Below are 23,542 nucleotides of genomic sequence, written 5' to 3' on the forward strand. Positions count from 1 at the left end.
GTCGCCTTGTCATCAAACGTTTGCGGTTCCCATTCGAATGCCAATTCCTTTCGGCTGCTAACAGAGTAGTTGTGCAGAATCAACTGACATTATAGGTTTCTTCTTTACTCCCCGCTGTTGCAAACGTACTTTACACCACGACACAGACACAAATTTGAAAAAAGGAAAAATGATACCCGGGAGGTTTGAACAGGACTCGCCTACTTGTCAGTCCAACACCATGACTACTTCACCAAGACGCCGTTACTGTTTCGAGCTACCCTATAATTCCACTTCTTCTCCTGTTTCAATTTTACTTTTTTTTCATTGTTCCGTACACCTTCTTCCTGTTTTCGTGCTTGATTTGTGTTCAACTTTTGAATATCTGTGCACTGGGCCCTCTTACCATTAAACCTGAGGGGGTCGCGATGGACAGTTTCCCCTGTTAGAACAAGGAAAGAAAGAAAGAACAGAGAAAGAGAGAGAGAGAGAGAGAGAGAGAGAGAGAGAGAACTAACTAGTTCTGAGTGCAAGCTTGAGGGCGAAGAATAGTGTGGGCATAACTGTTGTCAGCGACAAATACCGTTATTGCATGAAACGAGTTTGTTTCCCAAAAGACCGTCGATGTTTGCACTGTTGTCAGAGCAATAGAAATGTATATGGAGGTAAGAAATCAAACGAACTGCAGTTGGACTTTAACGAGCCACAGAAGACTACGTTTGCCTTTTACTAAGGTACTCAGAAAAAACTTCTTAGGAGTCTATGAAATTAAAAGAAAAAAAGAAAAACTAACTATAAAATTTTTAAGTTTATTTGGATGACAAATAATATGTTTATTAAAATTTGATAACTAGTTTCGGTTGTTCAGATAATCATCTTCAGATCAATCACGGTAAAGTACAGGGTGTTTCAAAATGAACATACCGGTTTTAATGCGTTGTAGTACATAATACGTTCAACTTACAATTATTGTAAACAATACACCAAATGAAAGAGCAATACAAACAGTTTTGTTTGTGTACCTGTGCGGAATGGGAAAAGTATGGACTGACAAAGAGTGACTGAAAACGAGTGCGAGTCTTTCGCACTTAGCCCCAAGAAATATCCCCGTGGAAAGTTTATGGGCCTTTCTTTTTCAGTGAATCAACTGTAACTGATGTTTCTTGTCTTTATGTGCTACAGCTATGGCCCGTGTCTCAATGGGAAGAAACTGAACAACACATCTTTATTTGGGAGCAAGATCGTGCGCCGCCTCACTGGCATAACTCCTGTACCCGACTGGTCAAACGACGTTGTATCCGACCTGTGGATTGGGCGCAAGGGGCCGGTTGACACAGCATTTTATGCATGACCTCTACGTTCACACATGATCTGACGCGATCATGCGTATGTGCCTCCGATAACAGCTGATCTACCAGACTTTAGAAACAGTGTTATTGCAACAGTTACTCCTGATACATTGATCAAGGTTTCGATACAACTCGCCTGTCGACTCGATATGTAATCGGTGTTTACACTGAATAATTGTAAGAAAAACTGTTTGAGTTGCTCTTTCATTAGCTGTATTATTTGTAATTGTAAGGTGATTGTAATATGTGCTACAAAGCCTTAAAAGCCGTACATTCATTTTGAAACAGCCTGTATTATATCTGTGTATAGAATATGGATTGACCGAATGGTCTCTCTAAGTGGTAGATGCTCATGTAAGAGACAACGTCAATAAGATGCTGGCTATACCAACGTAATAAAAGGCTGATCCTAAACCGTGCTTAATAAAATTTCAGTCAACTATAAAATATTTATACTTCGTCGTTACAAAATATAACTTATCAGAACAAAACAAAAACAAGACTTGTTATGGTTTTGTGTAGGTGACATTCAAGTTTGAGCAGCATGATCTACCTACATTTTATTTCTTTGGTTTTCACAAGTTATTCTATACGCTGACATAATACTTTAACATGACTGATCTGAAGATGGTTGTATGAACAGCCGAAACTACACTGTCCAGTCATATTAACGTGACCACCTGTCAAAAGGCTGAATAATCACATTTTGCAGCGCGGACGGCTGAGAGGCGTGCAGGAACAGAGTTAAAGAGGTTCTGGAAGATATCGATAGGAATGTGGCGCTATTCCGATTGCAGTGTTGTGGCCAGCTGCGCTAGGTTCCTCTGTTGAGGAACCATGGCGCAAACAGCCCGATCATGATGGTCCCACAGTTTCTCGATTGGGTGTAAATCCGGCGATTTTGTTGGCCAGGGCAGTACGGTAAACTCAACCTGGTGCTCTTAGAGCCACAGGCGCACACTCCGAGGTGTGGGACACGTTGTATTGCCCTGCTGGTAGATGGCATCATGCCGAGGAAAAAAAAAAACTGCAGGTGGGGTTGGACATGCTCCGCAAGGATAGATGCATGCTTGTGTCGATCCATTGTGCCTTCCATAATGACGAGATCACCCAGGGAATGTCACAGAAAACATTCCTCAGACTATAACGCTCCCTCCCCCAGCCTGGACTCTTTGCTTTCACGCGTTATACGCCGTACCCGTCAACGGCCATATGTTCTATAGAACAAAAAACATGATTCATCTGAAAGGCCACTTTTCGCCACACAGTGGACGTCCAGTTGGATACTGGCGTGCGAATCCCAACCTTCGTCACTGATGAGCAACACAGTCAGCATGGGTACGTGAACCAGGCGCCTGCTGTGGAGGGCCATACCCAGCAAAGTTCGCTGACTGGTCTTTGAGGAGACACTGTGGGTAGCTCCTTAGTTCGTCTGAGCGGTCAGTTACTCAACGGCTGCACGTCTGTTCGCCCATCCGCATCTCTGTAACCATATCGTTTAACCACGGCGGCAGGCGAACAGTTTACAGACTTAGCCGTTTCACACTTGCTTCCACTCTCGGCTCGAGAGCCAATGCTCAAGCCCTTTTGGACGTCAGATAAATTGCTCTGTTTCCGCATTACGACAACGACTGCACTGTTTTCCCCGTCCCTCCCCCTCCACATGCTTTATATACCCTCCATTGCTAGTGCTGCCACATGCAATGTGTTGGTAGTTATTGCACGTTTTCGTCGAACATAGGCAGTCGCCATATTAATTTGTTTCGACCTTGCAGTTATCAAATTTTAACATCGTATATTAAGAGGGTCCTTGTATAAGTAATGCAACACTCTTTTTTCTAAAAGCAGGTCGGTTTTATTCACGATGTTATTCCCCACTCTTGTGGCTGCAATGAACTGTTTTTCAACATAATCTCAGATCAGTGCGACGGCCTTACTCTACGTTATTGGAAGGCTGTGTACGCCCACAAGGTACCACTGTACTGGTCGACATCGGAGCCAACGTCTTGTTGCATCAATAACCACCTCGTCATCCACGGACTGCTTATCGTGGAGTGCATACTTCATTCGGCCAAACAGATGGAAGTCGGAAGGTGCGAGATCCGGGGTGTAAAGTGGTTAAGGAAGAACAGTCAAATGAAGTTTTGTGAGCTCTACTCGGCTGCACAGACTTCTGTGACGCCGTACGGTGTCATGGAGAAAGAGAATTTCGTTTGCATTTTTGTGGTGACGAACACGTTGAAGCTGTTTCTTCAGTTTCCTGCGAGTAGCAAGATACACTTCGGAGTTGATCGTTGCAGCCCAAGGGGGGACATCAGACAACACTACCAACAGAGACGTCCAGTTGTGCAGTGAGGTGTTTGTGATCCGTTAATCTCCTCGAATACGAGTGTCGGCATGTTCCAACAATGCAGGGATCATAGGTGTGTGCAACCGGCTGGCACACGGGAGATCGGACAGTTTACGCGACCTTGTTGCGATTATGACAGACGCCTCGCCCATGACTCACTGTGCTTTTGTTCATCATCAGGTCTCCCTAAACGTTTTGCAAGCCCCTATTATACCTGTGATGCTCTGGTTTTTCGCCAAAAGAAACTCAATGACAGCTGTCTGCTTGGAAAGGCTAGGCATAGCTCCGCCACCCATGGGAACTTCGTGAAACTATAGTGGCTGAAGCGGGAATTTTCCACGATGTCACACAACAAATTTCGCATTTTTCCACCTGAAATTTACCAAGAAAAAAGTGTTGCATTCCTTATTGAACGCCCATCGTATTTGTGATCTAGACAATTTAACAAAATTATCTAATATATTTAATTTTTTTAAATGCCATGTTGTTGTTGTTGTTGTGGTCTTCAGTCCTAAGACTGGTTTGATGCAGCTCTCCATGCTACTCTATCCTGTGCAAGCTTCTTCATCTCCCAGTACCTACTGCAATCTACATCCTTCTATATCTGTTTAGTGTATTCATCTCTTGGTCTCCCTCTACGATTTTTACCCTCCACGCTGCCCTCCAATACTAAATTGGTGATCCCTTGATGCCTCAGAACATGTCCTACCAACCGATCCCTTCTTCTAGTCAAGTTGTGCCACAAACTTCTCTTCTCCCCAATCCTATTCAATACTTCCTCATTAGTTATGTGATCTACCCATCTAATCTTCAGCATTCTTCTGTAGCACCACATTTCGAAAGCTTCTATTCTCTTCTTGTCCAAGCTATTTATCGTCCATGTTTCACTTCCATACATGGCTACACTACATACAAATACTTTCAGAAACGGCTTCCTGACATTTAAATCTATACTCGATGTTAACAAATTTCTCTTCTTCAGAAACGCTTTCCTTGCCATTGCCAGAATACATTTTATATCCTCTCTACTTCGACCATCATCAGTTATTTTGCTCCCCAAATAGCAAAACTCCTTTACTACTATAAGTGTCTCATTACCTAATGTAATTCTCTCAGCATCACCCGACTTAATTGGACTACATTCCATTATCCTCGTTTTGCTTTTGTTGATGTTCATCTTATACCCTCCTTTCAAGACACTGTCCATTCCGTTCAACTGCTCTTCCAAGTCCTTTGCTGTCTCTGACAGAATTACAATGTCATCGGCGAACCTCAAAGTTTTTATTTCTTCTCCATGGATTTTAATACCTACTCCGAATTTTTCTTTTGTTTCCTTTACTGCTTGCTCAATATACAGATTGAACAACATCGGGGAGAGGCTACAACCCTGCCTCACTCCCTTCCCAACCGCTGCTTCCCTTTCATGCCCCTCGACTCTTATAACTGCCATCTGGTTTCTGTACAAAGTGTAAATAGCCTTTCGCTCCCTGTATTTTACCCCTGCCACCTTCAGAATTTGAAAGAGAGTATTCCAGTCAACATTGTCAAAAGCTTTCTCTAAGTCTACAAATGCTAGAAACGTAGGTTTGCCTTTCCTTAACCTAGCTTCTAAGATAAGTCATAGGGTCAGTATTGCCTCACGTGTTCCAACATTTCTACGGAATCCATATAATATTGCTTTATAGCCGTTCCTGATAATGTGAGGTTTTTTCTCGTTCACTCTTATAGCGTTCTGTAGTCTGATGATTAACATATTCCAAAACAAAAGACGCAGCCGTGATATGTCGAATACGGAAAACTGTTTCTGTGTCCGCAGGGAAAAGTCCAGGTCGTCGCTGCCGGGCCTGTGGAAGTACCCGTCCCTCCGCGATGGGCCTCTCCACACGGGAGGCATGTGGCTGCAGGGCCGGCGGGAGGATGATGGCGCCGAGGGCCTGTGGCGCGTCCACGACCGCCTCTACGATCTGTCCGGCTGGGAAAAGTCCCACCCTGGTGGCGCGGACTGGATCACTCTCACCAAGGTATACCCAACAGTCTCCACCAACCGCACACACCTTGACTCGTGATCTAACTCATTTAGTAGGGTCTCAGTTTCATACGAAATACGACCATACAGTGCAATGTCGTCAGCAGTAGCTTGTGGACATAATAGACACGGGATTATGCGTTTGCCGTATGAGTCTGTTTTTATTTCCCACGTGACTGTAGTACAGTCGGTGAGAATTGATCCCTCGCAGTTGGCAGCACGTAGAGAAACACGCAAAATCACATTAATGACCGCGCGAGATAGCCGCACCAAGAGTACTGCAACTATCAGGGAATCTTTTTCGTCGGTTCTACTACAGAGCGTTGCAAGCACAAGTAACTATGAGAATCAGTCACTAAGTTGAAACTATTACAAGGCGCCAGGCGAGAGCAGAAAACATAAGTTGTCTGTTTAATGTCCCATGCCGGCTCGACTACTTGGCAATCAGAACGCTCTCGATTTATTTAGATACGTAATTCAAGCAACGCATTAAAAGGAAATAAAGCACTCGTAAATGCATAATGGCTGCAGCCTTGCAAAATCACTAATAGTAGCATCGATCACCTAGCTACAGGATTAACAGAGAATGTCCAGTCACTGTGCTGACGTCGACTGGAGTGGCCGAGCGGTTCTGGGCGCTACAGTCTGGAACCGCACGACCGCAACGGTCGCAGGTTCGAATCCTGCCTCGGGCATGGATGTGTGTGATGTCCTTAGGTTAGTTAGGTTTAAGTAGTTCTAAGTTCTAGGGGACTGATGACCTCAGATGTTAAGTCCCATAGTGCTCAGAGCCATTTGAACCATATCAATACCGCGGTTCGATTGTATCAGTTGCTTTATTTCTATGGTTCTAGGCGCTCAGTCCGGAACCGCGCGACTGCTACGGTCGCAGTTTCGAATCCTACCTCGGGCATGGATGTGTGTGATGTCCTTAGGTTAGTTAGTTTTAAGTAGTTCTAAGTTCTAGGGGGCTGATGGCCACAGCAGTTAAGTCCCATAGTGCTCAGAGCCATTTGAACCATTTTGAACTGTCCTGACACATATGTAACACATTCGCTGCTGCCTCGGTTTGACGAACTTTTTGAACAGGCGAGAGCAGTCACGAAATCCACAGAGTGCGACCTATGACATATCCGAAATGTCGTGCAGTACACTGAAAACTGATTAATATTTGATTTTAAGTTTTTTCACTATTTCCTGGATTGTGATACACCAGTCTACCAGTCTTGAGCATATAGTCTCGACTTCGTTTGCGATCGCTGGTTCTCCACAGAGATGATCTGCCACATCTTTCTCGTCGTTCTGACTTGTTCGATCGCGCTGGAAGGGTCTGCGCCATCTAACCACTGGATAAAATGATGACGCATTGTTGCTGTATAGTTCTACAAACTCAGCTTGGATAGTGGTAATGTTTTTCCCTTTTAAATGGAGAAGACGAATTACCGCACGATACGTCATTTTATGAGGAATATTTTTCTATCAAGGTCCGATCGGTCGCGAAGTGGAAACCACAGTGACAGTTAAAAACGTTTTATTTTCAAAATTTAGCTAAACCTTCCAACTACTTGTCTACGTAGTCGAATCGATAGTTTCAACAATTTGATTTCTCAGCTCTTGCTGAGTAGCTGCCACAGGGGAAAGGGGGGGCGGGGGGACAAATACTTTGTCTTTTATCTACCGCTTCAGGTCAGAGGTCAGAAGTCTGGTGACCTGGGAGGCCAAAAGCAATGAAGAACATCATCTTGTCCATCTCTTCCAACCCAACGTTGTGGGATGCTGTTGTTCACATAACGGCGCATCTCAAGGTGAAAGTTAGGCGCTATCACACATAAAAATAAAATCATTAGAATCTTTGTGAAGTTGAGGAAACAAACATTTTTGTGGCATTTCCAGAAAGGTCCATAAACTTTGTGAACAGAAACGACACGACACATTCAGTATCGGTGAGTCTCTTTTATGTTCAACGACGACGCCAGGATTTTGTGATCCCAAAATTCTTATATTGTGGTTGTTTACTTTACCCAATAGATAAAGCGTCGATTCATCCGAAAAGATGAGTCCTTCCGAAAAATTGTCCTTTGCAATCTGTTATGGTCACCGGGATACAACTGCTGCAGTAACTCCAACTTGTAAGGATTCATATCCAGGCGTCGTTAAAGAAGAAGCCACATTGTTGTTTTAGGAAACTGAAGTTCCTGGCCAGCCCATGTTGTAGACTTCCGAGGGCTCCGTGTGAATGCATCTCGGATGCGCTCGACATTTTCATCTGACGTGTGTAGCCGACCACTTCCCTTTGTGTATGCAACCGACTTCCGAGAATTTTCCATGCCAGCTATAAATCTGCTTGTTCATTGGCGGCTGCTGCAAAATCGATGGCAGGGTACATGTTACACTTGAGCAATGGACTGACTTCGCGCAAATTCCAGCACACAAAATTATTTCTCTTAGAACTACATCGATACTCCGCAAGCCGTCGTACGGTGCGTGGCGGAGAATTCCCCCTACCACTACTAGTAATTTCCTTTCCTGTTCCGCTCGAAAGCAGAACGAGGGAAAAACTACTATCTATAGACCTGCGTATGAGCCCTAATCTCTCGTATCTTATCTCCGTGGTCCTTAAGCGCAATGTATGTTGGCGGCAGTAGAATCATTCGGCTGTCAGCTTCAAATGCCGGTTCTCTAAATTTTCTCAACAGTGTTCTTCGAGAAGAACGTCGCCTTCGCTCCAGGGATTCCCATTTGTGTTCCCGAAGCATTTTCGTAAAACTTACGTGTTGTTCGAATCTACCGGTAATAAATCTAGCAGCCCGACTCTGAATTGCTTCGATGTCCTCCTTCAATCCAACCTGGTACGGATCCCAAACACTCGAGCTGTATTCAAGAATAGGTCGCACCACCGTTACATATGCGATCTCCTTCACAGACGAAACATTGTTTCCCAAATTCTCCCAATGGACTGTAGTCGACCATTCGCTTCTCCACCACAGTTCTGACATGCTCGTTCCATTTCATATCACTTTGCAACGTTACGCTCAGATATTTCCACGATTTGACTGTGTCATGCAGTACGTGGCTAGTACTGTATCCGAACATTACAGGTTAGTTTTTCCTACTAACCCGTGTTAACTTACATTTCCCCACATTCAGATCTAGCTGTCATTCATCACACCTCTAGAAATTTTGTCTAAGCCGTTTTGTATCTTCCTATGGTCACTCAGATTCGACATATTGCCATACACCACAGCACCATCAGCAAACAACTGCAGATTGATGTCACCCCGTCCACCAAATCATTTATGTGTATAGAGAACAACAGCGGTCCTATCACACTTCCCTGGGGCGCTCCTGACAATACCCTGGTCTCTGATGAATACTCGCCGTTGAGAACAGCATGCTGGGTCCTATTACTTACAAAGTCTTAGAGGCACACACGTAACTGTGAACTTATTCCGTATACTGCAATGGGACACAGTGTCAAGGGCTTCCTGGAAATCTAAAAATATGGAATCTGCATGTTGTCCTTCATCCATAGTTCGCAGTATATCATGTGAGAAAGGGCAACCTGAGTTTCACACGAGCAATTCGTGGACATAAGCTTCTCAATCACAAGAAAATTTATTGTATTCATTCTGAGAATATGTTCAAGGATTCTGCAGCAAACTGAAGTTAGGGGTACTGGTCTGTAATTATGCGGGTCCGTTCTTTTATCCTTCCTATATATAGGAGTCACCTGCACTATTTTCCGGTCGCCTGGGATTTGGGCTGGGCGAGAGATTCACGATAAATTCAAACTAGGTAAGTGTTGTGTACATAGTTCCACGTAGTCAGTGCGTACACAACTTTCCCACTAGAGCGCGCCCCGCTAAGCACAACAGTGCAGGCGCAGCGCTCGTCTGTCTCCACACTACGAGATGGCGCTGCCATAGAGACGGACCAAATTCTGCTTCCGCCGATCCGCATATTAATAATGTAACGCAGCCAATGAGATTGCTGCTAATGTAGAACCTGTTTTCCTCGCGGATCACACTCACGCAGTGATACACGAATGCACGAGGTATTATAACGAGTGTACAGACCTCCGACTAGTCAGTCTGCATTTGTCTGCACCAGTCTGCATTAGTCTGTACCAGTCTGTACGAGTTCTACATTTGTCTGTACCAGTCTATAGTCAAGTTTCAGTCTGTGCCTAATAAGATTACCATATTCCTGTACATAGCTGTGAAGATAAATGTATAGACACTTTTGTCAAGTATCAGAGATATATGTGAGGATAAGATTAATGTACCAATAGCAAAGGAACTTCAGATTGTCAATTTTGGTCACTGTCAATCTGCTACTCTAAGCGTACACGTGGCATTTCTATCGTCTGACCTAGCGGCAGAAGATAAACATGCCATGATAAGACCACGTGACATATTGCTGACACTCGCCTACTTCGTTAGAGCGAGAAGTCAAATAATCTGATCGTGTGCATACTGAAGGTCTTACAGTACGCATACCACAGCAAGGGGCCAGTGCCTTGGAGTACTCTTGGTAAAACCGAATTGTGATTCCATCTGGTGACTTACTTGCTTTCAAATCTTTCAATTGTTTCTCTATGTTAGTGATGCTTGTTACTACATTGTCCATATGAGAGTCTTTCTGATCGTCTTATGGTGTAGTAGAGATGTTTCTACAAGCAAACACCACCACATCTCGATAAAAACATCGAACTTTCCTCAATTGAGTGTTTCTGACTTTTATAATTTACCTGTAACAGATCAATTGAAATCTATTCTCTATATATATTCATAAAGAAAGAATGACTTCAATTGAGTTGTTACAGGGCAAATTGTAAAATATATATAGCAGGCATTAAGTATGTATCTCCCAGATCTGCTCCAAAGCCCTTTTATAGATTTCAACCAAATTTGGCACACAAACAACAAACTTCACAGATATGAGCAGTGTGGGGTTTGTAACATTCTAGCTTCAATAGACGCAGAGACACAGGCAAACACGTCTTTTTTCAGCACCTGCAATATAGGCTGCCCTGCATGACAGACATGTTCTGTGGGAATAGTATCAGCCTGCCTTATCAATCTGCTTTGCAGGGCAGCTAACGATTTTCCAGCTGTTGACACGCACGTTGCTCTGCATGTGCAGCATGTTTTGGGAATAGTATTGACCTACTCCACCGATTCGTTTTACAGGGCCAAGAAATGCAGATATGTAGATATGAGCAGAGAGAGGGAGAGAAGAGTTGAATAGTGAGAGAGCGAGGAGGATGAAGTGTTCAGAGAAGGGGGTGGAGAAGGAAGTGGACAGATAGAGAAGGGAGAGGAGTTGACAGACAGAGAGATAGGGAGGTGAGGGGAGGTGGTGAGCTGTGCAAGTAGTATTGGCATAACTTGTAGGGACTACATGTACAGATGGACTTGGCTGAGCAAAGAGAAGTGGTGGGAATAGATGAATATTGTGGGACAGGAGAGGATGAGGTGGACCGAGAATGTGTGGAGGAGGATGAGATGGACAGAGTGAGTGGGGAAGGGCACATGGACAGAGGGTAGGAGAAGATTGACAGGGGAGAAAGATGGGATAGACAGAGAGAGGTGGGCAGTGGAGAGGGACACAGAGGCAGTCGAGGAGGGGCAACCAGATAGACTGGGGAAGGAAAAGCTGAACACCGAAAGGGAGAGGAGGTGAAGTGTGCAATATGAGTATCAAATGTGTACGTGAGCAGATCCATGAGGTAAAGTTTCTCGTATATACAAAGCAGTGCAATTGTGTGTGTGTGTGTGTGTGTGTGTGTGTATATACAGACCCTGATGTATAGGCTGCCCTGCACAACAGGCTAGTGTTGCAATGGTATTGCCTGCCTTATCGACTTGATTTGTAGGACAGTGTTCACATCAGTGGCAAGAAATGGTATTCATGCCTCTGACATGTTGGCTGTCTGACATAACACACATGTTGTGAGAGTAGTATCAGCATGTTTTATTGATCTGTTTTGAACTGCTCAACAGCAGTGTAGGGGGGGGGGGGAGTGGCTAGTGAGAGAGGGGGGGCATCAGATGGACAGAGAAAGGGGGAAGGTGGAGGTGGATTGTGGATGTAGAGAGAGGGGAGGAGGAGTTGGATAGTGTGTGAAGGAGGCGATATGGACATGAAAGGGGGTGGAGGATATGTACAGAGAGAGGTGCATGGATGGGATGGAGAGAGATAGAGAGGTGACAGATGTACATAGAGAGGGGCGAGAAGGGAAAGGAGAGGGGATGTACAGGGAGAGTGGGAAGAGGGGATGGTCAGAGAGTTGGGGAGGAGGCATTTTGTGTAACTAGTATTGGCATACTTTACAGGAGCACCACATATAGATGATCAAAGCTCATTAGAGAGATAGGTGGGAGGAGATAGTGAGAGAGGAGGGGATGAGCTGGACAGTGGGAGTGGGAAGGAGGATGAGACGTAGGGAGAGGGGAGGAGGAAATACACAGAGTGTAAAGGAGGATGAGACGGACAGAGTGTGTGTGAAGGAGCATGGGATTACAGAGAGAGAGGGAGCAGGAGATGTACAGAAGAGGGGAGTGGGGCAAATGGTCAGAGAGGGAGAGAAGGAAGTAGACAGAGAAAGGGAAAAAGAGACGGACATGCAGGAGGCAGGTGGAAGACATAGATAACAGGTGAAAAAAGAAGAGTGGTGAGGAGATGGGCAGAGAGAGGTAGATGAGGGTATGGACAGAGAAAAGGAGAAGAAGATATGCGTTGAGAGATGGGATGGAGAAGATGGACAAAGAGAAGGGGGTTTGAGAAGATGGAGAGACAGAGAGACTGGGGAGGAGGAGGTGGACAGGCAGAGGCGGGAAGAAGAGGCACACAGAGAGGTGGCAGGAGAAACAGCTGGTAGTAGGGAGGGGAGAAAAAGTGATATGTGCAATATGTATGTATCGAACATGTACGCGCGTGAAGCCGCGGAGTAAAGGCTAGCTGAATAATAAATCCATTAGGGAAATTTCAACCCTTCTAGAGCTGCCCAAATCGACCGTTGGCGATGTGACCGTGAAGTGGAAACGGGAACGAACAACCCCACCTAAATCAACACCACGCAGTTATTATATAGTGACGGACAGTGACCGCCTACATCTACTTCTCCAACAATACTCGGCAAGCCACCAGACGGCGTGTATCAAAGGCTATTTTTTCTGGTAGCATTAACTGATGCTTTATGTCTTGTTCCATTCGCGAATGATGCGTGGGAAGAATGATTACCGGTAAACCTCTCTGTTAACTTTAATTTATTGAATTTGAAACGTCCCCTTTAAACAATTTTACATGACTGTGCTTAACCTGACACACAATATTTTTAGCGCAACGCAATCTGACTTTCAAAATTCCCTACAAAAGAATGGCCCTGACTAACATTAAACTATACCTTTCGCAAATCACTTACCTCACAAAAATCTTCGCTGCTCAAGCTACTGCAATACAGCGAGCGCCACTACTGCCAGCTAAATAAAAGATTCAAACTATGGAAGGCACTAACTACTGATAGGGATAGTTAGCAAATGAAAGATATTAATAGAGAACAAACAATGTATTTACCTTAATATCATCACAAGTCATAATATATATATCAGTTCATGACAAATTACAAATCTCCGCCATCTCTCTCCCCACATCCACCACTGCTGGCGGCTCACCTCCAACTGCGCAACGCTACGCGCTGTTCACAGCCAGCTGCCTAACACTACAATGGCGAGTATTACAACAATGCAAAGCAGCCACAGACTGCACACAGCACAGCCAGTGATTTTCATATTGAGCGCTACGTAACGTTGCCAATAAGAAAACATAAACAGCCTACTTACATAGAGAAAACATAAACAGCCTACTTACATAGAGAAAACATAAACAGCCTACTTAGATAGAGAAAACATAAACAGCCTACTTACATAGCCCCCATGCTCCCCACAAAAATTTTACAAAATATTTTTTGGGCAGTGGCCAATAATGATTTGATAAAATTTTTCATAATTACAATAACAAACATGTCAAATGCACACACTTATTGATACAATGTTGGTCAAAAGATCAAAATTTCTCACAGTCCATAAAGACAGTCCACATTGTTCATCACAGTAAAAATGCAGAGTTTTTCTCAAAGTCCAAGCAGTAAAAGAAAATGCACATAGAAGTAGTGGATTTCCATGCAGTCTTGAAGAAGTAGTGTTGACCTTCCAACGGAAAGACAGTGCTGACTCTCGACATGCAGACAGGTAATGGGCCACAACAGAGCAAACCCACAGCAGAGTCAGTCGTAGTTTGGAAGAATATTGGTAGGTAGGTCATCACAGAGCAGACCCACTGGAGTCCTGGTAGAGATTGTGGTATTGGTGGGCCACCAGAGGTGCACACCCACTGCAGTCCTTGTAGAAATAATGGCGTTGGTAGGTCATCATAGATGCAGACCCACTGTAGTCCTTGTAGAGATAATGGTATTGGTGGGCCACCAGAGGTGCAGACCCACTGTAGTCCTGGTAGAGACGGCCTGCAGCCATCCGTTGCGACTGTGCAGGTGCACAATCAGCATCGAAGATTCTTGCAGAGAATATAGCAAGTCCATAAACCACCACTTGTGCACTCAGAAAGTTTTTCTTTTAATTGTCCTTAGAACCAGCAATGCTGTTATCCAGTCCCTTGCTGAATTACCAACACACGTGCAAACACTATCAGTCCCTACTCCTCACATATTGTCCATATACTATGACCAAAAGAAACGTGTGCAGTGAAATGTAACTAACAAGTTAATAATATCATGAACTGGTGACAATTACAATTTTATAACAGAAGAATACAATTACAAAGGTACAAAATACATCATTAAAAACATAATAATACAGATAACATTTGTAGTACAGGCTTTACAAAAGAATAGAAATAAACATATACATCAGTGTTACAAAAATAGTGACATAAGTACATACATAAAATAATGAGAATAGTTTTCGAAACATTAATTTCACACATGAACATTGAAACAGAACAGAATTGTAAACAACTTTACAAAGAAAATAACATATTATTAATGCAACTTATATTTGAGGATAACAGTATTCCTCCTCATAGTGAATATAGCTTAGTATTAGAAGAGAAAAAAATTCTATGAAACAGTACACAGAGACAGGAAGAAAACAAATACTCAAGGGTACACAAACACATAGTGGGATAACACCAATAGGAAAGGACAGGGTTCGTTTTCAGTGTAACATTTGGTACTGCAGTCCAACCCAAAACTTCATATATCTTTCCTCTTATTTCATCCTTTGTTTCCACCAAAAAAAATTCTATCTAAGCATGCTTTCTGTATTTATATGTTCACACATTTCTTACCTCAACATTTATTTCCAAGAAAATCCTACCTAAACCTGTTTTCTCAATGCATTTCTTCCAATTCATCGCAACTCATTCTCTTAGAGGCTACCCCCTCTTAAGCTAACTTAAATCTACTGAGCTCAGATGCTAAACTAAGGGACGAGGCAATGCAGCAGCACAAAATAAGTAACACAAACAGCAATGACCAAAAAATTGGAAAATTGCAAAGCAAGCTACAGTAAATCTAAATTAACAGATAAAATGCAAAATTACAACTAATATGAGCCAATGAGCAGCAACAAAAAAAATCAGTTGTAAAACTGGCTTAACAGAGTAATGTAATGTGAAATTTAGTAGCACTATGCCTGGCAAACAGCAACAGCAAATGCAATAACTTATATCTAAACATGACATAGCTCAAGCAGAAAAAATATTACACTAAACAACAATGCAGATAAGGGAAATGTATATTCACATCTTAATGTCTATGTAATTAAAGTGGTGCACCACAAGAAGTTATTCTACCAAAAAGTTACCAATTACTTGAAAAGAAAATTATGAATGCAGTTACTAGTTCCTTCTTATTGTTCTTTCCTGTCCAAGTGCTCCTTTTTTAAAGAATGTGGATCATAAAATAATTATTTAATAGATCTGTTGACAGAAAGTGTTCACATTAGCAAATGCATTTTATTTTATAAAAGCAATGCTGCAACACAGCTGAAAAACAGGTATCAAATGAAATAAGCAATTACGCAAACCAAAGCATAAAAATATCATTCAATAGTCATGTGACATTTCATAAGTTAGTAGAAATTCTCTCAACTCTCGTAGAAAGACGCTTGTCATAATCAGGTGTGCAGATGTAAAAATATTTCCAAGGATAATGGCCTCCCCTTTTTTTTTGTTCTATCTTCCTGTGCTCTGAAAGGCACGCGCTAATGACTTTTTCTCCAGGCGTCTGACACAGCTGGGTGCCCGCGACGCATTACGTGCAGGTGGTCACTTAACTTTCGTACGGAAATATTTACCGCTACAGTGACAGTCATATATACAAAATTTCACAGGTCGAGAATTTACTTTGCAAATGTGTAGAAACAAAATCCTATGAATATAACAATGTCCAAAAAATGTTCAGTGGCATTGTGATACATTCACACATGATTCACACATGTCATAACTCTTAAAGTACGATTCTTGGTTTCCAACATCCTTTTTCACAAGTCAAGAGTCCCTACCCACTATTCATTACTCCTTACCTTATTACACATATACGTATCCATCGACACTCGTCAATATTTCGTCATTATAAATATGAAGCATAATCAAATAACTCATGTAGCCTCAGCCTATTAATCATAAACATACCTCAGCAGCATGATACACATCGTCGTCGTAAAAATAACATCATAACACCTCAGTCAAATCTCAAAATCGTCGTAGCTTCCTCCAATAATTAAAAAAATTCTCTGCTCATGTCAAAAGTGTCATCTGCCTCAAACGTACTTTAAAAATCATAATCCCTTTACCAAATACATCATTCAAAGCTCTCATAGTATCACAATGGTTCCGAAAAAATATGAACAGTTTACAATGCACAGACAAAATACAGTTTCATAAGTGTGAAGTTATCCAGCTGTGTAATTACGTAAACATCTGTCACTGACGTAGTAAAAAAATGTTTATCTCTCAGTTAAATGATCAGATAGCTGTGTAATTTGTGTGTTAGAGAAATATGGTACCGATGTGTAAAGTTGTATAAGCAAATACCATATTAGCTAGGGTTCCTTGTGGTTGCCACACACATGGTACACAAAGTAAGCGTGTACCCCCCTGAGGATTAATGTAATTATACCCTCAGGTGTTACAGATTACAGCAATGAAATGAAATGTATCACTGAAAACTTTCTTTGTAATTCAAAAATCTTTAAAAATAAATGTTTTAAGTACAAAATTAATCACTGAAATGCGTGTCCTGTAGCGCTAAATATGCGTCTTGCTGTAAGATAATCTCTGAGAAGTGTCGTAGTTATTGTCCTCCGAAAGCTAAGTTCTGCAGAAGTCAATGTACTTACCTCATGATACACAAAAGTGAAATGCTTTGCGTATAGATAACTTAGTTATTACGCTTATTGTTGTGATGAAGAAATTACTGTGCTGTAACGTATTGTTGTCCTACGGAAAAGGCTGTCTCCTTGTAGCAATAGCACAAAAGTCACCACTAAAACATGTCTCACTTTATAGAAGAATTCAGAAAAAACTGTGCAGATATAAGACAGATACACCGCAAAAGCAACATTGTAAATTGTCATGCATTAGCAGCGTCGTGATAAAATCGTGTAGCTGTCACATAAACTAACCACTGTGTCATCTAGCATTTCACAGAAAGCACCTCAAATCCAGAATCCACTCTCAAGCAAACCAAAATGTTGCATGAAAATTTAATTAGCAGTGCTGGTATATGTTCTAAGTATGTAAGCCTAATATTCGTTACGTAATCGTGCAACTAACAAGGAGGAATGTATAAATAACAACACTGTGTCGTCTGTTCGCAATAACAATGCATTCGCAATTTCTGTTTGAATAAGTTCTCTTGGTTCTTGACTGGATATTTAACTTCAAACATTGTTGCATGGTAACAGTTTCTTAAGTCTGACAAAGCATACTAGAAATGTGAAGCGAAACGTTTTATGGCAAAGACAAAGTTAAAAAGCAGATTATCTCCCAATAAATGGTTTTACATGTGAAATGTGGTGTAGCCCTTTACTCTTCCTAGCACGCAGAGTTTCAACTTTAACGCAATTATCATGTGGTATACGTCGGTAAAGAATACTGGAATTTTGCTCAAGGTTAGCGTCAATGTTATTTTTCTCTGAGCCAGCCGGCGCACGCGGCTGCCTGCGGTGTGAGTCATTGTCTGTTTCTTTGTTGGCGCGCGTCGTTATTGGGATTAGGAGACCTAACTTCTACAAATTCGCCTTGCCGAGAGGGCCCTGCTCTGTTTGAATCCCGCCAGTTCTGATGCAATTGACGTCTGTCGTTATGATCATATCGTCTGTCGTCATTTCGGTAGAATCCGTAGTTTCTTCCTTGTCGGTCACGTGGTGGAGAATTTCTCCCTGAATCGTAACTCCGCGCTGAACTGTTGCGTCTGAAGTTATTCTGTCTCCCCTGGTAATAATTGTTTTGGTTCCCATATTGTCTGTTTCTGTGGTTATCTCTGTCATAGTCATTGCTGCGGAGAGGTGATCTTTCCCTGTAATTATTACTACTCTGCCAACGGTTGTCATACGGGTGGTGTCTATTTTGGTCACGATTTGTGTGGTGAGAATAGCCTTGTCGCGTCCAGTTATCGTTTCTGTCGTCACGGAATTGTGACGGATGTGACCTGTAGTGATTGTTTTCCTGTTTTCGCATCCCGCGACTGTCTGTGTCAATTTCTAATTCTTGTAACAGTCCCTGAAAAGCTTCAATGTCGTCTTTGCAACGTCCTGCTAAAATAATATGTCGTAAATGTTCAGGTAATTTGATTAAGCAAATGCGGATGAGTTCTGAGGGGCTGTATGGGTTTGTCAGGTACTGATTCTTGTGCAACATGTCTTCAAAATATTTCATAAGACTGGAAAATTCAGATTGTTCGAAACGTTTCATCATTATGATGCTATGTTTTACACGGTCTTGTGTGGCTTGAGACCAATATGCTGAGAGGAAGGCATGGTAAAACTCTCCTTCACTGTGGCAATCGTGAATTACCGATCGCATTCTTACAGCTGGTTCATTCTCCAAGTAGCCACACACAAATTCTAATCTGTGTTCTAACGACCAGTTGGGAGGAAAACAATGAGAGAATTGATGGAGCCATGCTTGTGGATGAATGTCGTTGCCAGAATTCTTAAATGTTTTGAATTTACGTGTAGTAATGAACAGCTTATAGTCAAAATCGTCATGTCGGCGAGTCGCATGTCGGTCATTGTTACTACGTTTCGGCGGTTCCATCTCGAAATTCGGTGCACATTGCCAGTTTCTTTCATAACTTCCGAAATGCCCTGTGTTATTATTTTGCGTCTTTTCCGTATTTCTAAGTCCCTCTTCCCGTGTTGGGGCGCGAGTGTCCTCTGAAATACGTAATTCTTGTATTACCTGTGTCAGCTGATCTTGTACTTCCCGGATTTCTCTTTGGTGTTGCGTATTAATTTGATTCTGATTTTGTTTGAATTTCTTGATTTGTTCATACACTTCTGTGTCAGTGAAGGCTACAGGTGTTGTGTCATTCAGATCATCATCTACCTTTGTAGATAAATTAGTGAACTGATCTGAAAGTTCGGCTACTTTATCCGATAGTGTACTTATTTCCTCAGTGTGTTTTTCTGAACCAAGTTTCAGAGTATCTACTGTGTCCTTTAAGTTTTCCTGAGTTTTTGCAAGTTGCGTAACCGAATTGGTAGATGCAACTGAGTCAAATTTAGCTTGCAAGGTCTCGTGATTTTCATGAACAATAGTTTGCAGTTCTTTTATGGCTGCTTCGTGCTTCTGTAATACATTTTCATGACGCGAAAAAATAGGTTGGAAATGCTCACAAATTTGTGTTTTTACGTCATTACAGACTTTTTGACATTTCGATTCAATGTTATGTAACTCAGCAGTTAAATCTTCACGCGTTTGTTCAAGAGTTTGTTCCAATGAGTCTAACTTTTGAAGCTGTTGCTGTGTTTGTCTCTGATTTTGTTCCATTGTGTCTAACTTTTCAAGCTTTTGCTGTGTTTGTCTCTGATTTTGTTCCATTGTGTCTAACTTTTCAAGCTTTTGCTGTGTTTGTCTCTGATTTTGTTCCATTTGTTGCATTAATTGCAATAATAATGTATTAGTGTCTGGAATCTGTTTCTCTACGCTTTTCGGCAGTGCATTTGCACCGGCAACATTCACATTTTGACAAGCAGAAAATGTGTCTTGACTTATTTGAGAAAACGGTGATGACCCAAAACCTGAATCTACAGTATTTGCGAAATTGTGTCCTGTCATTTCGGATTCCTGAGGCGAGCTGTTGCCGACCGATCGATCGATAATGCTTCCCTCTTCACTAATTGTTTCACTGTCCATGCCATTGTTTGCCGCCCGCTCCATTTCCCTATTCACAATTACCAAATTACTACTTTGAACATCAGTTAATTCACTACTCGGTGGCGCTAACACACTGCTTTCGTCTTCACTGTCATTTCTCAGTTTACTTTGGAGCCTAGTATTACGTTTTTCACACGCCATTATTGTCACAATATTTCACACGACAACACAGAAAAACACAATTTGAAGATCAAAAATAAGAGAACACATTAACATAGCACTGAAAATAATATCTAGTTACTTGCAAGCGCAGCTGCGAAATACTTGGTGCAAATCTACATGCATGCCACAACTGTTTTACTATACAACAATGAAAGGCTGCAACTACAAAGGAGATTCTCTCTACAATTACGCGCTAGCAATAAACAAAAGCTACACTAATTACACAAACTACAAGAAAAAATCAGAAGATTCCAGTGAGGTATCCTAGGCTAAGGGTCGACATATGAAACGTCCCCTTTAAACAATTTTACATGACTGTGCTTAACCTGACACACAATATTTTTAGCGCAACGCAATCTGACTTTCAAAATTCCCTACAAAAGAATGGCCCTGACTAACATTAAACTATACCTTTCGCAAATCACTTACCTCACAAAAATCTTCGCTGCTCAAGCTACTGCAATACAGCGAGCGCCACTACTGCCAGCTAAATAAAAGATTCAAACTATGGAAGGCACTAACTACTGATAGGGATAGTTAGCAAATGAAAGATATTAATAGAGAACAAACAATGTATTTACCTTAATATCATCACAAGTCATAATATATATATCAGTTCATGACAAATTACAAATCTCCGCCATCTCTCTCCCCACATCCACCACTGCTGGCGGCTCACCTCCAACTGCGCAACGCTACGCGCTGTTCACAGCCAGCTGCCTAACACTACAATGGCGAGTATTACAACAATGCAAAGCAGCCACAGACTGCACACAGCACAGCCAGTGATTTTCATATTGAGCGCTACGTAACGTTGCCAATAAGAAAACATAAACAGCCTACTTACATAGAGAAAACATAAACAGCCTACTTACATAGAGAAAACATAAACAGCCTACTTAGATAGAGAAAACATAAACAGCCTACTTACATAGAGAAAACATAAACAGCCTACTTACAAATTTTCTCATTGTGATCATTTGGCTATGTGTGGGACGAAGAAAAATGTTGTCCGACCCTTCCTGGAACGTAATCTCTCAGAATTTCAATAGTAAACCTTTCCATCGAAGGACTGCAGAGGGTGGTTGTAGAAAATCGCCTGAAATCAGCGGAAGGAATCATTCGTAAATTCCAAAGTGCTACCAGCAGTCCACCTTGCACAATGACTCTGTGGAGAACGTTAAAAAGATTGGAGCACAATGGTCGAACAGTGCCTCGCAAGCTACAGAGCTCTGTAGTCAATGAGAAATGACACTTGAGATGGCGTAGAGAGCGAAGTCACTGGTGTGTTGGTGGATGGAAACGAGATATTTGGAACGATGAATCACGCTATACCTTGTGGAAGGGTTTGGGTTGGCGAATAACTGGAGGACGTTACCTGCCATCGTGTGTAGTGTGAACGGAGAAGTAAACAGGAGGTGGTGTTGGGTGTGGGCGTCTTTTTGTAGTTTGGGTGTGGTCCCCTTATTGCGTTTAAGAAAATGCTAAATGTGGAAGGACATGAACAAATTTTACAACATTCAGTACAGTTGTACAGTTGAGAAAGAGTTGGAAGACGATGATTGTATGTGTTCCATCACACTCAGCCACGGCAGATTGAAGAGCAGCAAATTTAGAGTTGTGATTGCAGCAGTGCGACTCCACGAGGGCGCTGCCAGCGAGAGCGCCACGGCGACACCAGAGCTGGCGAGAGTCAGCGTGTGAGACCGGCTGGACGCATTGGGAGAATGGGGGGCACGACTAAGCAAGCAACACGAGAGGCAACCCTGAGTGCCACCGAGCAGCCGAACAGGACGGATTTCATCGGACAGCGGAGTGGCCGTGGTCTAGTCGGCGGCCCATAAGCTGAGTGTGCTTTCCGAACAGCTGTTTCCTATAGAGCAGTCTGTTCCTGGTGGTTTCAGGAAAGCGCGAATTGGGGTAGCGTCTTGAGCTGTGCGAGTGTGTTGTCTTACAGCGCTTCCCTCACTTTTGGCTCAAGTTGTTGTGCACTGTGTTCTTTATACGACCGGTACAGTCCTTATACGAATGGGCAGACTGTCTTATTGGTGAATACACAGGTTCTTAGACTGTACTGAGGTGATTATTTATTATTGGGTGTTGGTTTTACAGTATAATAGAGTATTCCTACTTGTATCATAACCATTCCAGGCAATTGTGCAATAGTACTCAGTGAACCATTGGGTTATTTTATCATATCCTTTTAACACAATTAGGTAAAGTAAACCATTGGCATATTTTGGTGCCTTCGGTCTAGTGCTGTTGTAGTACGCTCTGGTTCCTTAGGCAATGAGTGAGTCATGAACCTCACGTATTCTTGTTAATGTTGTTGCTATATTGCCAGTTTCGTGTACAAGGCCTTAAAGCTATTTTGGGAAGTTATTTGAAAACGCTCTCTCATCCTGTTCTAATTTTGAATTGTAACGAAATTTCTCGCATCTTGTTATATTTCAAATTTCTTGTCTTTGTGTTATTTGGCAGAGACTGTGGGCACGATTATTCAGAGCAAACTTTCACATACCTGTTCTCACTGTTATAACAAAATTATTTTTGGTGCTCTGGCCTGTGTGCAGTCAATTAATTTTTGAACGCGATGTCTGTTTTCAAATTGTTCTCATTCTGTGAATGGCCCCAGTATAGCTTTATCACGTTATTAGTTTTCGATATTATGGTTACTATCCTTGTGGCGTATTACATAGATTTTGATTTAAGTAATTGTAGTAGTTGTTGCATTTTGCCTCAATTTAAAGGTCATTTTTCTGCTATTGAATATTTCTTGTTAGACATTTGTTGTTGGACTTTAAGGCAGTGTTCTTATAAGTTTTAATAGTAATTATGAAAGAAAATTTCTGTCATGTTGTTAAATATACTGACGGAAAAAAGTCGTAACACTAAGAAGGGTTTGTGCGACATAAACTAAAGTTGGTAGGCGTGATTCTACACTGAAAGATAATGACTATTAGAATTTCGCACTAATCGTATAAGAGTGGCGCTAGTAGTGCCACTATGAGGATGCAAATCAGGTTTGCTTTAAATACACGCAGCAACGGTCGTGAGCGGTAGTTACCTTTGAGATTGAGCGTGGTGCGTTGATAGTCAAGAATGCCTTTAAGACAACAAAGACACTATTATCAAAACCTCATTGAATTTGAACGAGATCGTGTAATAGAGCTATAAGAAGCTGGATGTTCCTTCTGCGATACTGCAGAAAGG

General features: G+C 42.2%; 1 protein-coding gene across 3 annotated transcripts in view; it reads left to right on the plus strand.

Annotated features, from left to right (window-relative positions):
- LOC124776883 (cytochrome b5-related protein-like) overlaps positions 1–23,542 on the plus strand; it is a 125,546-nt gene that overhangs the window by 78,884 nt on the left and 23,120 nt on the right. For all 3 annotated transcript variants that reach the window (XM_047252067.1, XM_047252069.1, XM_047252068.1), the window contains exon 2: positions 5,495–5,699. In XM_047252067.1, the coding sequence (XP_047108023.1) occupies positions 5,495–5,699 (205 nt within the window). The remainder of the gene's footprint in view (positions 1–5,494; positions 5,700–23,542) is intronic.

The sequence above is a fragment of the Schistocerca piceifrons genome, chromosome 2, assembly GCF_021461385.2.
Source record: "Schistocerca piceifrons isolate TAMUIC-IGC-003096 chromosome 2, iqSchPice1.1, whole genome shotgun sequence".
In the NCBI taxonomy this organism is placed as follows: Eukaryota; Metazoa; Arthropoda; class Insecta; order Orthoptera; family Acrididae; genus Schistocerca; species Schistocerca piceifrons.